Below are 16,737 nucleotides of genomic sequence, written 5' to 3'. Positions count from 1 at the left end.
GGCTGCGGCCCCATCAGACGACAGCACCTCTCACCTGGGCAACCCCAGATGTTTTTATCAGCAGCTAGACAGATGACAGCTCGTAAAACCGGCACCATTCGGCGGTGTTATAATCTAGGAAGTGGAAATAATGTTGACTGTAGACTGAGTCAGAATAAAATGATATATAACCACTCAACTGGAGCAACATGTGACCGCATTCATCACAGACACGGACATTAACCTGCAAGAAGAGCAGCTGCTGCTTTTAGCGCTGCTAACGTTAGCCACACTGTGTAGCAGCTGGCAGCTAACCTCAGCTCCGGGTCATTTACCTTTACCTTTACTTACCTTTTTGGTCTGAAAAGGTGAAGCATTTAGTGAGTTGCTGTCATGTTTTGTAATGTGCAGTGTTCGTATTGCACAGCGCAAGTGACACAGCTGCATTTAAAATACGATTTGGCGATTGTAGACTGTGATAAATGGCATCAAATGGCTCTTAATACACACAGTATTTTGGACAGTGTTTAACATTATCAGTTAATAAATTGTGCTCAGTTTTAATTGCTGTCTGAGTGTTTTCTTACTGTTAGACTAGTCGACTAGTTGAAATTTAATTTTGCATTTAATCGACAGTGAAATTAGTCACCAGGATCATTCCGAGTTTCTACAGTTGCCCAGAACAGCCTTTTGAGTTTGTCGAGAGTTTCTCCTACTTCTTGTAAGGCGTGGGCGAGGAGAGCTGTTTGCAGTCTGTACACTCACCTCTTGATGCCACTAAATCCTGCGCACTGGTCCTTTAAATTCTGCTGATAATATTAACATACTTTTATTTAAGTACAGTTTTGAATGAAGCAATGAATTAATTTGTAGTGGAGTATTTTCACAGCACAGTATAGCTACTTTTAGTAAATGATGCGAATATTTCTTCTACCGCTGCACCACACCTGTTCAACAGTGAATTAAGTTTCCAAGGTTCAAGCCTCAGTGATGATTCCAGTGTTCGTACGTGAGGTTTTAAATCCAGGCTGGGACTAACAGATCCATAGAGCTTGTTGCTTCTCTCTAATATATACTGTAGTTTTAATCTTGTTGCACTGCAGTTGTTGAGTTGACATTAGTGCAAACTGTGCTATTCTGCCATAATAATTCATAATAATGTTAATTCAGATGACACCTTAACAGCTGAATGTGACCCTTCAAAATTAAGAGGCAGGTCTATCACTAATGATCTCGTCTCACAATCTCAGCAATGAGGCTCACCTCATTTAACCTGTGCTCTTTTTATTAACCCTGACAGACTGGAGGGATGGAGGGGAATTGTAGTTTGCATTAAAATACCACAGGAGTTGCTGAGGATGCATCCCTACAGGTACCAGTAAAAAAAAAAAAGATTGAGGCCACACTCACAAATGCAGAATAATAGTAAAATACAACGCTGAAGTAAGAGAAGGTATGACCTCTGCTGCTTTCCTTGACAAATCAGAATAACAAAAGTGTTGCCTCCACCAACTTCTCAGCTGTGTTAATCCCAGATGAGCCCCTAGTGTTACCTCTGCCAGCTTGTTGGCTCTGAACTGTACTAAGGGGCGGAGTTGTTTGCTTTTTGCTTGGCTCTTAACTTAGCTGGCAGCTAGCTTTTAGCAGTCCGGATCACTCTGCTGAGGAAAGGAAGTCCTCATAAAACAGGGGCTTCGTTCTGCTTTAGCAGAAAACACAAGAAGCTGCAACCCTGAGCTTATGGACAGCTCGGTACCACTTTTTCATGTCCGATATCAATAATACACCTTGAGTATCTTCTGATTATTCATTTTTTTCCCCCCTCTCTTAAACAACTAAGCTGTTAATAATACTTTTAATGTATTAATACCTGTTATTGGATGCACTTTGGTTAGCCTAGGCCTCTAAAAAAAACATGCTCAAACTGTGAAACAAATATTCTGCTTCCCTAAAGGAAAGAATACATAGCCCCAAAAATGACTCCGTTATACTGCTGCTTAATTTTATTTAGCTGCATTTTAATAGATCAGCACCATTTAAACATTTAAAATTATAATAGATTTCACCTGTGTTACTTGGGTTTAACTATAACAACACAGTTTGATGTGACATGATGTGTTTGTGCGTCTCCTGTCATGGACGTTGTTTGACTGACTCCATCTTAATGTGGTGATTGACAGTTTGATGGAACATCAGGGACCAAGATGGAAATAAGTCTTGGATTTTATCCTGTTACCGCTGACAGTATTATATATGCTGGTACTGCTTTTACTATTGTATCTGCTCATTTGTTGAATAAACTAAACTATTTTATAAGTTGTAGAAAGTTTGTGGCACCTCGTGAGTGTTGTAAGAATCATATTCTGTCATCAGTGCTGTTAGATAAAGATAGCAATTACAGTTCACATCTCAGCACTTATGAAATTGTTATGAAAGTGAGATGGAAAAGCCACCACTGGAAAAATGCAGTATGGTTGAGGAGAAAAGGAGGTTTCAGGAAAAATCAATCAACTCTCATTTCTCCGGACCTTGGGGGAAAAGATTGTGATCTGACTCATCTGCAAACCGGTAAATTTTGTCAGAGAGCATAATTGTGCCATTTTCACAAAATGAATGACTCGGCTCGAGCCTCAGCTGCCACTCTGAATCTGCGTGTGGCTTCGCCGAGAGAGATCTGTCAGTCTTTTCTGTTGTGTGCCGTTCAATGGAACAGCGAGTGACGACTGATGGTAACTTGCTGGGAGATTGAAAAATACAAATCGTGGCTGCAACGTGGACCAAATCCTGGTGCCACTTCCTGTAAAGTCTGCTAAAAGGATGAGGAGCTTTTTACCACGGAGGAGTCTGCGCTTTTGAGCCACATAAGGCTGCAATAACGTAATACGTAAAAACTTTAATGGCTGGATTATGTTTGAAAAGAACCAGTTCGTACAGCATTTTGTCTGACACTATTACTATGGAGTTAACAGGCCGCATTCTCAGATGTCTCTCCTGGAAAGCATTCATATTGTTGCACTCGGCTGTTGACGTGAAAAATGATGATGTCACAATGATGACAAAAAGAGCTCAAGAGAAAAGTTCAAACCCTGGCTTCTGTCTTCTCTTAGCACAGCTGGCCATTCAGTGGATGAGAATGTCAGATTTTTAAAGTTATAGAAATGGCCAGACACGGACGCCCTAATCCAGAGGTCTGCAGTCTGCATGTCTGGAGCCACAAGTAACTTTTGAGTTTTTTTCTATCTAGCCAAGGTACTGAGCTGTCAACGTAGTCTGGCACACATTTTAGTTGATGAAATATTGAACCACTTTTTTCATTCAGTGTACAGGCTTCACACTTTTACAATATACAAAACACTTAAGCCATACAACAGAGTGATAAATGAAAGTTACAGGCTACAGGGAGCCACTGGAGACGGACAAATGAGCCACATGCGGCTGCAGAGCCACAGGTTGCAGACCCCTGCCTTAATCCAACGCTTGAATGTAGGGAGGTGGTTCTCTGAAGCTATTCGACCATCTGATAAACAGACCTGATGGAGTATACTTAAGCCTTAAGACCCTCGCGTGTTTTTCTAGCAGCCCACTGGTTTCATTTTCTTGATAGATTGTATCTGTGAGCATCTCCACAGGCCAGATAAACTGCCATCTCTTTTTAGCGCAGGACGCCTCCTCTCTTCATCAATCCTCCACTCATGACATGAGCTGGATTTAAACTCTCTGCAAAAAGCAAATCCTAACGTGTAGCTGGAAGTGTGTAACATGGGTCGTGCATGACATGAGGCAATTATAGCGACTGTTGTGTTTTTTGTTTTTTGTTTGAAGATTAACAAGCGAATGATTAGCAAGACATAAACCAGTGTCGATATCAAAGCTCACTGCCGAAGAATCTCATAGACTTGTCTGAAGGAAAGAACTGATGCAGAAAAGTTTATTTTTAAAAGGACTCTTCCAGGAGAGTCTTTTCTGAGCTATGTGAGTTTAAGTGAGTACATAGCAAATTAGATTAAATCCTCTCAAAGCTGTGTGTTTGTTAGACTGCTGTGTATTGTGGCTGGGAGCAGATATACAATGAAGTACAGCAGGCCAGAGAAACAAGAGTGGCAGAGGACTGGACAGACGGAGACCACACACGTGCATTTTTCCACCACCAACGTAGTGTCCCTATAAAGACAACATGCACAGGTTTTACAAGGACCCCGAGGAGAGAAAAACAGTGGGATGCTTACAGATTTACAACATCATCAGGCGGCTGTTTTGAAAATCCACAAAGTCAAACAAGTTTTCCTGTAAACAGACATGGTTATGTTGACATTCAGAGTTTCTCACCGAAATGTGTGGCGGGTTTCCCTGAGGCCTCACCGAGCTGAGCTGAATGTATTTCCTCCCTCATAAAATGCTGTTTTAGATATAAGTGTGCATAAAAGGCGCAAAGGGTGCTATAGTGGAAAAGTGGAACGCCTCTAGAATGCAGGAAGAACCCTTTCCATTTAAGAATTTACTTTCATATTCAGCTGGATTCCACTTTTCCTTTGTTGCAAAAACTCTTCCTCATTAAAGGACCAGTAAGTTTGATTTAGTGTCATCCAGCGGCGAGCTTGCAAATTGCAAACACCTCATCTCACCCCCCTTTTTCAAGTGAGTAGCAGAACCTTCGGTGGCGGCAATAAATGAAAAACAATGCGAAAAAGACACACACATCTCTGAACCCAGTGGGTTCGGAGCTGGATCACAAAATATCTAAACAGAAAAGGAAAAAGTCTGCACACCAGAAGAGCTCAAACAATTTATGAGCATGACGTCTTCAGACCGCTATTCATCTATACAGAATCGCCATCCTTAAATAACCATAATGCATCCTATTACAGCAGCTGGCACACGCACAGAATAACAAAACACAAATCAGACAGGGAACTCATTTTTTAAAGGAGAACCTTGCCTCTATGTCCTGATAGAGCATAGATCTAAAATACCTTATGAGTCTCAACCAGAGTTTAATATTAGAGTTTGAAAGATGTAGATTAGATATATATATTAAATATCAGATCTAAATTGAGTATAATCTCAAGCATAAATCATAGTGCAGATCCTCCAGTAAATACAGCAATTTACATCTATAAACAGAACACAGACAAATACAGAAGAAGGTGTTGTAGACCTATAAAAATATGATCTCGTACAGAGCAAATGGTGCATATCCATCAGTCCTTTGAAAAAGAAGAGGTTACAGTTAATTGACATACATACAAAACTCAATACATATAATACAACCATATACACAAACGACACAAATATACACAGTCTGTGTATATAGCTGAAAGGCTGAATCTAGAGCCAGTGTTTGGTTTGTTCAATCTGGGCCACTGTAGAAATATTTCAGTTCAACATGTCAGAGTCTGAGGAGGTTCATCCTAGAAAAGAATCCTAGATGAAACCGTTCTACATGTTATAATAACTATAATAAAGCACCTTTAAAAACAAAGTCTACAAAGTGCTTTGACAGACGTAGCAGGAACAGGATACTCAGGAGGTAATGAGGCCAAACACAAGCTAAAACACAGTAGACATAAGACGCTGTACAAAGTAATTATGTTTTATTAAGTGACGCCGTTGTGGTTAAAATCTGAATAGGTTTAGGGAACAGAAAACTTAGTTAGGTTTAAGAGAAAGATCATGGTTTGGGTTAAAGATATTCATACTTATGAATATTACAATCATACACACTGAACTTTTACAAATAGTTACTTTTACACTTGATTAACATTTCCTAGGTCCCGCCCCTTTTTGCTCTGCTCTTCAATAACAGGTTTAATTAACTAAGCTAATCTATATCATTGATTAGCTAGGAAGTTACATCTGATACCTAATGTCAGCAAAACACAAGTTGAACTACAGTTAAGGCTATATGTGACTATAAGCCACTTTCACAGGTCTAACCATCTTTAATATTTGGTTTTATTTTCAACATAGATGAGACTAGCATGTAGCGCATCCAAGTCCAGGAAAGGAGAAATATGACAGAGGTTCTGCAGGTACCAAGCTCGCTTAACTGTTAATGGAGCACAGAACAAAAAAGGAGCTTAGGAACATAAGAAGGGTCAATTAGATTCTTCTTTTCGTTTGTTGCGAAACTCTGCCTCATTCATCTCATTGAGAGTTAATCATTTCTGACCATTTTCAACCAAGCTGCGAGTGTGGAGGTTCGATTCTTATAATGATCCCCAGAGGGCAGCTGCTTCTGAGGTCAAGAGCAACGCAGCAATAGACAATACACAGGAAAATACAAAAGTTAAAAAAGACAGAGTCGTAGTCAAGGCTAAAATAAAATGTGTTAGAGCAAAGTTTTTGTACAGCAAAGTGCACGTGCCTGTCTGTTTAACAAGCTAATAGCTGCTGGAACAAAATGCGCTTGTGTCTATTTATTTTAATCCTCTTTGCCTTAAAACAGGTACCTGATGGGAGAATCTGGACCTCTGCATGTAATGGATGATCAGCAGCAGGAAGAAAAGCATGGGCTTTCTGCTGGGCTGGTCTCTTAAATAATTTGAGCAGAGCAGCCTGTCTCATTCTTATATTCTCTATTCTGCAGTGCTTCACGATCAAGTTAAGAGTGTTTTTTTTATTTTTCACGCTTAGATTTCCAATCCACAAAATCATAGAAAAGCATGATAAAAATCCATACTAAAAGGCCGTGTCTGCCTTGTCTAGTTTGATCTTTCCAAACTGCAGTGCCACCCTAGAAATAATATTTTTCTTGTGAATGCTGACCAGAAATGTTGTATGTGTGTCTCTATCCAGGAAGTGCAGACTTGGAAACTGTTTGAGGCCAAAGACAAAAGCAGTGTTTTAGGATTGTCTATCCAAGTGCTGCTATTTTATATTAGTTTCACAGAGTTTTAACCATGAGATTGATCGACAGAAGCTTTATACAGTAGCGTAGTAGTCTGGATGAATTCACTGGAGAGGGCTGCAGTTCCTCCAAACTGTAGAGGCTCAGTGGTGCATCTGATTATTTTGTGTCCTTGGTTACGCGGATTACATAAGTTGCTCGATACTCGGCTAGTTTGGGGATCTGGGGGACATTCTCTATTGATTTGTTTGTTTTTGCATGAGTTGCAGCCGGAGGAGGATGTCAGGTCTTGATAAATCTCCTGATGGGGTGGTTCAGGTAGGCAGCTGTAAGACCCAAGAGCATCAGATCCAGGTTGTGAGCTCATCACATCTGTTTTTTTTTGGGGGGGTTTTTTTTCAGAAGCAGCAGTCTTTCAGAATTCCTGCAGAGTCTGATGCTCAGTCACTGAGACCTTTCCATTTCTTTTGGAGGTTTATCTCTACATTGAGAATCAATACAGTGTGTCTTTCCAACCTTTATCTTTATGGTATCAGTGACAGGAGTTTCAGGTTATCTCCAGTGTTGGGGATGCTCCTCTGAAAGCATAACTGTGCAAGCTGCCAATTACTTCACACTGGAAAAAGTTTTACAACAGGGAAGCTACCCCAGGGAGAAATCTAGTTTGGTTAACTAAAGCTACTTAGAAAAAGTAGTTTAGACTACTATATACATTTTTTTTTTCCAAAGTAAAAGTGCACATGTGATATAAGCGGATGATTATTATAACCAAATTGTTTTTTTAATCTTTATTTTTCATGCAATTTAGCATCTAATTGTCTAATATATATGTGCATTCATGAAATGGACAGTTTTGCTATTTAAGGAGGCATTACATGACCAAGGAGCACCAAGTTTGCTTCTGCATCGTTGGCTCATTTGCAGCTCTTTGTCAAAAGCTTTGAGGACACAAGTTATAATTATTAGAAAATGATTTTTTTTTTCTATCATGATTTCACCCTCCACCAGCCTCAGGTACCCAGCTGGAAGCAGATGGGTTAGCAACAGGAAGCAAAAAATGCCACTTAATTAAATTTATTGGAAAAAGTGCAGTTGTTCACAGGTCATATATAAACAAAAACACAAAGAAACAAACAAACAAAACACTATTCCTGAGAAAGTGCAAGGAATGTCAGTTTTGGATTTATATATACGGTGTCCGTCATTCGCCTGGCCTCCAAAAACTAATCCCAGTGGGGTTGGTGCACCGAGCAGGATTACTCAGTTTGCCAGGCAACTCAGCTGTAAAATCAGCTGTAAAACATTTTGCTCATTCATTACACAGAGGGCGAGTGTGTGTTGGTGGCTGCCTGGGCCAGTATTCACAGAGCTGAGCTGGTCAAAGAGTAATTTAGTAATAGTAAATATAGTAAATTTAAATTTAGTAGTAAGCAGTGCACTTCTGTGGACGGCAGTAAAACAGCTAAACCTTTTTCCACCTAAAATAATCAGTATCATTAAATGTATGCTATATTTAGAATATCTTCTCCACTTTAACTTGCTGTGAGACAGTCTTCACCAACAGAAACTGTCATTATACTATAAGCCAAACATCGCTTTCTCCAAACCAACCAGATTCCCTTGGTGAAATCAGTAAATTCACCTTGCAGAACACAGGAGTTGCTGGCCTACAGCTGCCTTGATTGGGTAGTTTATGTTATTGTGTGACTTCTGTGAATCTGAACTAACTTTTCAAAAATCCTAAAGTCACAGAGTAGCACAAATACGAACATACAACCCCACTTCAAATAATCCAAATTATCCCTTTAAATACATGTTAGTCCAGTACTCCTCAGCCCTCGTTATCACTCAGAAAAGAAGCAAAATATTCCTCACAGGTCACTGTTAATTATTGCATTCTGAAAGTTCAAATGCTGAAATCGTTCGCACCTCAAAAATCACCCTGATCTACAGTGTGACGCTTTTGGCCGAAATGCAAAATGTCCTCCACACATTCATGACAAATGTCAGAGCAGCAGCAACAAAAATGAGCCGAGACAATCGCAGCAGTCAGCCAGGGAGCTCCTTTATGAGCAGCACATTTGACCTTTTGCTGTTATCAGTCCTCACAGATTTGACCACTGTAGGAAATAAACATCCTCTTATTAGTCTCTTTATTCAGTGTTGTTGCAAATAGAGACCAGACTGTTGTCTGTACAGCTTCCTTTTACACTCTCAGTGAGATATAACGTGTTAATTAGTGAGCTGTAGAGGTGCTGGCAGGCAGATTTTTTTTTTACCTTCAGAAAGAGGCAGTTTAAGCTGAGTTTACTGGCCTCTGGCTGCTGCATCACAGTTCACAAACTGATCAGAGAGTAGTATTGATTTTCTTATCTATCTGAGTGAGAAAGCAGATTTGTCCAATTGTTGAACTGCTGCTGTAAAGTGCTGATTTTCATCTCTGTTGCACTGTAGAACCGGGTGCACAGAACTAATGGCTGCTGGATAAAGATGCCAGGATGAAAGATAGCACACAGCTCATGTAACATTCACACAGCGATGGTTTCTGGAAGATAGGGATGTCAACAATCCTGGAGAGCTCCATCCTGTAATCCTTATCTGATCGGCTGTATTCTGAAAGGATGACACTTCTTATCGGAAAAAGCGAGAACAAACACTCAGCTTTGGGAGTGCTCCATCCATCAATATGGATGACATCCTTTTGTGCTCGAACTCCAGTGGAACTGCTGAATTCAGGAAATTTAGTCAGACAAACACTGGGAAACCTGCAGGGAAAAGCCTGTATTGACAAATCCAACCTGCACAGCACAGGTCCATAAACTATTTCCTCTTACAAACCTGAAACATTATTATTTTGATTTATAAAGCAAACCCCAAACAACCTACACTTCAGATGAAAATAATGTAAAAACAATCTTTTGGTTACACAGTAGACTACTCACTGTGTCTATGTACTCTATATTCAAATGGGAAAACAGCATTAATAGTTTAGCATGCAACATCTGTGCTTGTACTGTATATTGTAATGCGTGTAAACAGTATGTTTGGTATGCAAACATGTTGTGGAAATAATATTTATCTCTGCTGCTTTCCTAGAACGTATGCAGCACTCTGTGGTGCACCGTGGGAACAACCTGCCACTCAAAACTGGACGGGGCCGTCGATGGAACCAGCTGTGGTGAGGACAAGGTGAGCCTTTCACTTCAGGAGCGTGAAAGATATGAGACGTGAGTTTTTTCTGTTTGTTTTTTTTTTTCTTGACAACCATCACTGTTTTGATTTCTAAATGGAAAGGCTTTAGTTCGTGGGACTCTTACTTTCCTGTTTGCATTATTTGTTTTTTGTAAATCGCATGTGACTCATAGGAGTCAACATGTGGAAACACAGCTGGACCAAGACTTTTGGAGCCTCAACAGAACATGGCTCTGATCAACCACAACCCACAAACATGTTTCAGATGGTAGTGAGTATGTTGCTCAATTTTAAAGACATACTATGCTCATACTAGACTCATACCCGGCAGCCCAAAAAGAATATTTGGATATAACATTTTAATTAGTAACTGTAACTTAAGTGCTCATATTTTCACTGTTACAGATCACAATTAAATTTATTTAGTAATTACAACTAGTTACGTGTAAGTAGTTACTATCCAGCGCTGCTCGTATCCTGTTAAACATTTGTGTGAAATTTTGTCATGATTAGCGTATGAATTCTTGAGTTACGGCAAAAACGTGTTTTGTGACGTCACAGTGACCTTTGACCACCGAAATCTAATCCATTCATCCTCGAGTCCACGTGAACATTAATGCATTTCATTCGCACCTAAAAACCCCTTTAACCAAATCCTCTGCAGATGTGTAGGTGTATTTATTTGAGCTTTAGAATATAACCACTGTAAAACAATCAAAAAATAACTCTGTTTCTCTGATTCACTGTTTTGTTCCCACTAACGCTGCTCCCTCACTTCATTCACAATCATTCACACTCTGCTGTTTCTCGCCCCTCCCATTCATTGAGCCAGGAAGAACGAGCAAACTTTGAATTATGTGTTTAAAAACAGCAACTAACAAGTCCTGCATAGTCTACCTTTAAAGTGTGAAGACAGGATTAAATAATTCTGTTATTACCCAGACAGTGTTCTGTAATATTCAGATAAATAATGCTGATATATAATGATTCTGAAATCAAGTTGGTGAACAGAAAACTACACAAAACACACACAGTTTTTCTACATGCAAGAACTGCCCTGCAGCAACAAGGTGGCAGGATGAAATGAGGCTGCTGTGACACATTTCAGCTAAATAATGTCACCTTAAAGGTATTTTTCTTACAAAGCAATTAGTTTACAGATTCGTGGGTTTCCCCTCGGAAACTGTTAACAGAGGTTGTACAGTAAGTCACCCGCATCCTGACCCGAAGCTTCTCATCTGAGGGCTAATTTAATAAATGTCAGAATAATAGCAAAGTCACCCTCATTAAATAGTTTATTGAATTGTTGTGTGTGTGAGAGCGTGTGTTCTCGTTCCCCTGAAGCTAAATGTTTTATTGGAATTAAGGTGTTTTCATGTCTTATTGTGCTGTCGGAGATGAACCACTATACGACCCTGCAAGAAACCCTGGTTTTATAAATAACTGAGCCAATGTGCAGAAGAAAAACTACATTTTATATAACAGTAAAACAACGAAATGAACTTAAACTGAATGCATTCTCATTGCCATTTGTGCAGCTCCATCATAGCTCTCCTTTTGCACTACAGCCTTGTTTTTCAGTCTTTGTATCTCTTTACAATAAGTTTACAATGCCATTATCACAACTCTATTACATAACTCAAGTTCTACCTCAGTCAATACAAGTTTCTACATATGGTGTTATCCTTGTTATCTGTTATTATTTTAATGCAAAAATGTCTCTACATTGATCGAATTGAATTGAACAATATTTTCTCAGCAAAGAAAACACAGTGCAGACAATATGTTACACGCAAACCTTACAGTGGGTGGGCCACAGAATCTATAGAAGACAATGCTACACTCATTTTTCTGTCAAGTAAGTACAAGCAGATGGAACTTAGAGTGTCTGTTCATGTATTTAATGATGTAAACTCTGCCGTTTTCTTTCCCCCAGTGGTGTTTCAGTGGAGAGTGTGTGTCGGTTGGATATGAGCCAGAGAGTGTGAATGGAGGCTGGGGGTCCTGGAGCGAGTGGTCGGCCTGTTCAAGGACGTGTGGAGCCGGAGTTCAGAGTGCCCACAGAGACTGCGACAACCCAGTGTAAGTTTGACTTTTCAGACAAAAATACAAGAGTTTTCTTATTTTTAAATCTTTTTTTTTTTTACAATTAAGTCTTTATCTGGGAAGAATAAAGGCAAAAAGAAAAACACACCTTATTTACAGTTAATAATCAAAGTTTCACCCCTACTAACATATACTTTAATAATAAGAGCATTTAACTGAACTTTTCTCATTTTTCAGTCTCATGCGTCGTGTCGTCTGTGTGTAACAAAAGGAGAGACACACCTGTTTTGTGAAAGACACGAACAGAAAATGATTGATGTACGGATAATGAAAGAAGCAACGGGCAGTAAATGAATTCACACATTTCTGCCTCTCGCTTGGCGGCGACAGACAGTAGAAGCTGTTATGTAATCTACAGAGTGGAGCACAAACGAAAAGGCAGACATTACAATCAAAAATATCACAGATAGGTATCACAGAAACAGTGTATATGGATATAGGATAGAATTTTTTGTATATCTTGTACATAAAAATACTGTCTTTTTCAGCTATTAGTTACTAGTTCAGCTACACGTCAGTTCGTATATATTTATGTGCAAACTTGGTGGAGCTGGTCGTCTGTTTATCACAGGTTTGTGGTTCAGTCAAAACCGCTTCACAGGCTACATGTCGACTTGTCCTCAGGCAAGACACTGAACCCTGGAGTGTCCAGCGAGTGGGGATGCATTCTTAATTGCTGGTCCCAAGCCCAGATGAACACGGAGGGTTGGGCATCCGGCATAAAAAGCCTATGCCAAATCAAATATGAGAAGTTTTGCCAGCAAGTGCATGATCTGCTGTGTGTATGATCCAACTGAAAGAATATATATTTATATATATATATGTACTGATTGGCATGAAAAGGTCTTTTTTTTTTCAGGCTCTGCTACCGATTATTTCTCTCTGGACAAACAAAGTTTTCTCTGTTATTTTTAGACTTGTTTGTGCGAGATGAAGGAAAATGACAGGAATTGTCAAAGTGTGAAAAGCAATTGCATTTAGAGATTTTTCCCACTTAGGGAAACATTAGTGTTACGGTCGTTTGGGAGCGATTAGCTCGGCAGTAACTGTGTCAGTCTTACAGTGCAGCTCTTTATAAGAATCACTGTTCTGTTCTGTCTTAGCAACACACACGATGACTCAAATACATGTTTATATATCTACAACTTTTATGATATTGTCCTGCACCTTCGCTTTTTTATTCCCAAACCATATCGCATTAAAAAATGTCTGAATATCATACCAAACTGTGATGAGACATACGATATATTATATAGTTAATTCTTTTATTTGATTTTATTTTTTTTATAAAAGGACTGCATACTTAGGTCAAGGCTGCAAGATTACACATTTTGAGCATTTTCTTTAACTGATAATGGAAAATGTTAATAATCAATTATTCAATTACTCATTAATAATTTATAAGACACAAAACTGCTCCTTTTTTGTCATTTTCATTTTTATTCTTGAATTTTTTCTCTTTTTTTCATCATAATTTTCATTATCCTGTGAAATCATCGTTAAACTTTGAACTCTTTTAAGCAGCTTTCAAAACCCCTCTCTATATACTCCTTTCCCTGTCTTTGTTCTGGTTGCTTTTTTATTTATTTATTTTTTGCCTGCCTGTGTGGAGCACTTTGTAACTGTGCTGCATAAATAAAGCTTCACTGATTTACTTAACTCTGACATTTTCTAAAATGTCACAAAGCTTTTTGTGAAAATAAAAATCATTAAGGTGCACTGAAATAACATCTCTGACTGTCTTGCAGTCCTAAGTACAGAGGGAAGTACTGTCTGGGAGAGCGGCGGAGGTACAAGATCTGTAACGCCATGCCGTGTCTTCACGACCTGCCCACCTTCAGAGACACACAGTGTAGTCACTTCAACACGATGCCGTACAAGGGCAAACTCTACAAGTGGGAATCAGTCATCAACAGAGGTGAGCAACTCAAACTTGTTTCAGCTTGTGACCATATTTAGATAAACTTTAAAAAAAAAGTACATTTGGTTGTTTTTGTAAAGTTTTCATCAGTATCCCAACTTCGTGTGTTTTTTTTTTATTATCTTGGATCTCCATTAAACGTCTCTCAGTCAGCCCCTGTGAGCTGCACTGCCGTCCGCTGAACGAACACTTTTCTGAGAAGATGCGGGACGCGGTCACTGATGGGACGCCGTGCTACGAAGGCAACAAAAGCAGAGATAGGTGCATCAATGGCATCTGTAAGGTATCAACACTGTAAATATATTGTCTGATAAATAATCGATACGTTTCATTATCTCCCCTTCAGTTTCTGATCTGTTTCCTCTCTTGACTCCAAAACAAGATTCATTGATTATTCCATTCTTGTCTTTCTGTTTCCTTGCATTGCTGCTTTGTCAGTCATGCAGCGTGTTTAGTTTGACCCTTTTCTTCTCTGCAGGCGAGTCTTGTATATTTGACATTCTTGGTGAAAATGAGCTTGTTGATAGAAAAGCCGTCGTGGCCGTTATCTGTCCGCTCTTGCCTATCACCCGGGGCCAAAATGCCAGTCACTGATACGGACTCTGTTTGGATACAGAGTGGACACCAATCACAGACTCTGGGCCCTGATTTCATGACATTTTGTGACATTTTTGTCGGATGCACACGTTTTCCGCCTTGCCTGCTCCCATTTTGTGATCTGGAGGGTCGCTGTAACATGAAAGGCCAAATCAGTGTAGACAGTGGTGGACAAAGTGCTCAACCCCAGTGCTTGAGTCAAAGTTGCTGTGTTGTTTTCACAATGCATTTAAAGAACCTTGTAACAGAACCACTCTGCTACACAAAACCTATGGAAACACCTATAGAAACCTCAGCGTAGAAATGCAATCAAAAACAACAAGGACAGCTATTGTCATTTTCTGCTGAACTGTATTAAAGTCAACACCATGAAATTAGATTGAAGCCAGTTGTAAAGAGTTCTCCAAGTCTGTTAAATAACTGAGAAAAATAACCCAGCATTAAAAGCCTACCTGGAATTATTTCTCTTTTTCTAATTATAATAAAAACTTGAGATTTAATAATTAGTCTTTCTCCTGCTGTTGCCATTACCGAGTTTTGTTTGAATGAAAGAGAGAGAGCTTGCTTGATCTTTTTACAGAGCGTATTCCTGCTTTTACATCAGTCCCAGTTCCTTCAGAGGAACACAGCATGTGGTCAGTTGCATTTTAGAAAAGAAAAAAGTAATGACAACCTTCCTAGAAGTACAGTGGAGTCAAAAGCACAATATTGGTCTTTGAAATGTAGTGGAGTGAAAGTCAAAAGTTTCCAAAAACAACAAAGAGTCAAGTAAAGTACAGATGCTCAAAAAATGAACATAAGTGCAGTACTCAAGTACATTTACTCCGTTACTATCCAACACTGACTATAGATAGTTTTTCTTTTCTTTCTAATTTAGTTTTTATACATTCCGATCTTCCACTGTAGTTAATATTGGATTCAGCCACTTTCCAGTGGGGATTCAAGTTAAGGGGTATTTGGGTATTTGAGTCTTTTAGTTCTGCAGAAAGTTGTGTGAATACCATTCCAATATAAACTCAGTTTGGGACAGTCCCTGAATGTATGGAGAGGAATTTCAACTAAGCCACATTTTTTCCAACTCATATCCTTTTATTTTCCTGATACAGGGTCTTAAAACTTCTCTGAATACAGGAGTTCTCAAACTTGTGTATCTTAAGACCCACTTATGATTGCTAAAAAAAAACACCTCAGGGGCCACCTTCCCAAATAATGGTCATGGTGGTATTCAAATATAACTAGTGACTGAAATTCAGATTATTTTTTCTTGCAGTGTTTTCTCAAATCCACTGAGCCGGTCAAGGACCACTGAAAACTGTAAATCCATCCCCCAAGACGCCTCAGAAATCCCTAATCCTGCTTTTTTTTTATATTTTTTTCCCCACATAACATTAATAGTACAAATATATAATCAAGGAGTTTCACTCAGAATAGAAAAAGGAAAAAGTTCTCAATCGATCGTCTTAAAAATGTAGTCCTAAGGAAACTTCCAGAAAACAATAGTAGTATAGGTTTAGTTGTTGTTTAGTCTTAGTCCTGTTGGTTATTTTGAGAGTGCAGTCTTTTTTTGTCGTTTATTTGGATCACATATTGTGTCTTTAAGAGAGATCAGTATTAACGATTACTGGTATGTTTTATCTGCAAGGTGATGCATTTATGAAAAGGATTATCGAGTCTTTATATGGATGAGAGATTGGAAAATTTGGCTTTGATCTAAATATAAACGCAACCAATTTCCCTCCGAGGTTCAATGAAGTATTTCTGATTCTGTCTGATACTCAAATCCCTCAAGATGCAAATGATAATTACTCTACAAAATGTATTGTGGTAATTTATTTGTCGCGTGTGTGATACAGAACGTCGGCTGCGACTACATGATCGACTCCAACGCTGTTGAGGATCGCTGTGGGGTGTGTAACGGTAACGGCTCCACCTGCACAACTGTGAGGAGGACGTTTGAAGAGAGCGAAGGACTTGGTATGTCTCTTACTAACGTTGCTTTATTAGTAGGACTTTTCACAGAAGATATTTTAACTGGTCACGGCAGAAAAAGCACAGGTATAAATAATAAAATGAATGAAGTGAAATGTTATTACAG

The 16,737-nt window shown here is 39.1% G+C and overlaps 1 protein-coding gene across 1 annotated transcript in view; it reads left to right on the top strand.

The window, feature by feature from the left end:
* Window positions 1–16,737, top strand: part of adamts7 (a disintegrin-like and metallopeptidase (reprolysin type) with thrombospondin type 1 motif, 7) — a 141,218-nt gene that overhangs the window by 66,165 nt on the left and 58,316 nt on the right. Inside the window, exons 10-14 of the mRNA XM_084742036.1 lie at window positions 9,923–10,015; window positions 11,955–12,100; window positions 13,873–14,042; window positions 14,195–14,328; window positions 16,496–16,616. Of these exons, the coding sequence (XP_084598162.1) occupies window positions 9,923–10,015; window positions 11,955–12,100; window positions 13,873–14,042; window positions 14,195–14,328; window positions 16,496–16,616 (664 nt within the window). The remainder of the gene's footprint in view (window positions 1–9,922; window positions 10,016–11,954; window positions 12,101–13,872; window positions 14,043–14,194; window positions 14,329–16,495; window positions 16,617–16,737) is intronic.

The sequence above is a fragment of the Lutjanus erythropterus genome, chromosome 1, assembly GCF_056507025.1.
Source record: "Lutjanus erythropterus isolate fLutEry1 chromosome 1, fLutEry1.hap2, whole genome shotgun sequence".
NCBI classification, from domain to species: Eukaryota; Metazoa; Chordata; class Actinopteri; order Lutjaniformes; family Lutjanidae; genus Lutjanus; species Lutjanus erythropterus.
The sequence above is the reverse complement of the archived record's forward strand: the minus strand, read 5'-3'. Positions and strand labels throughout refer to the sequence as shown.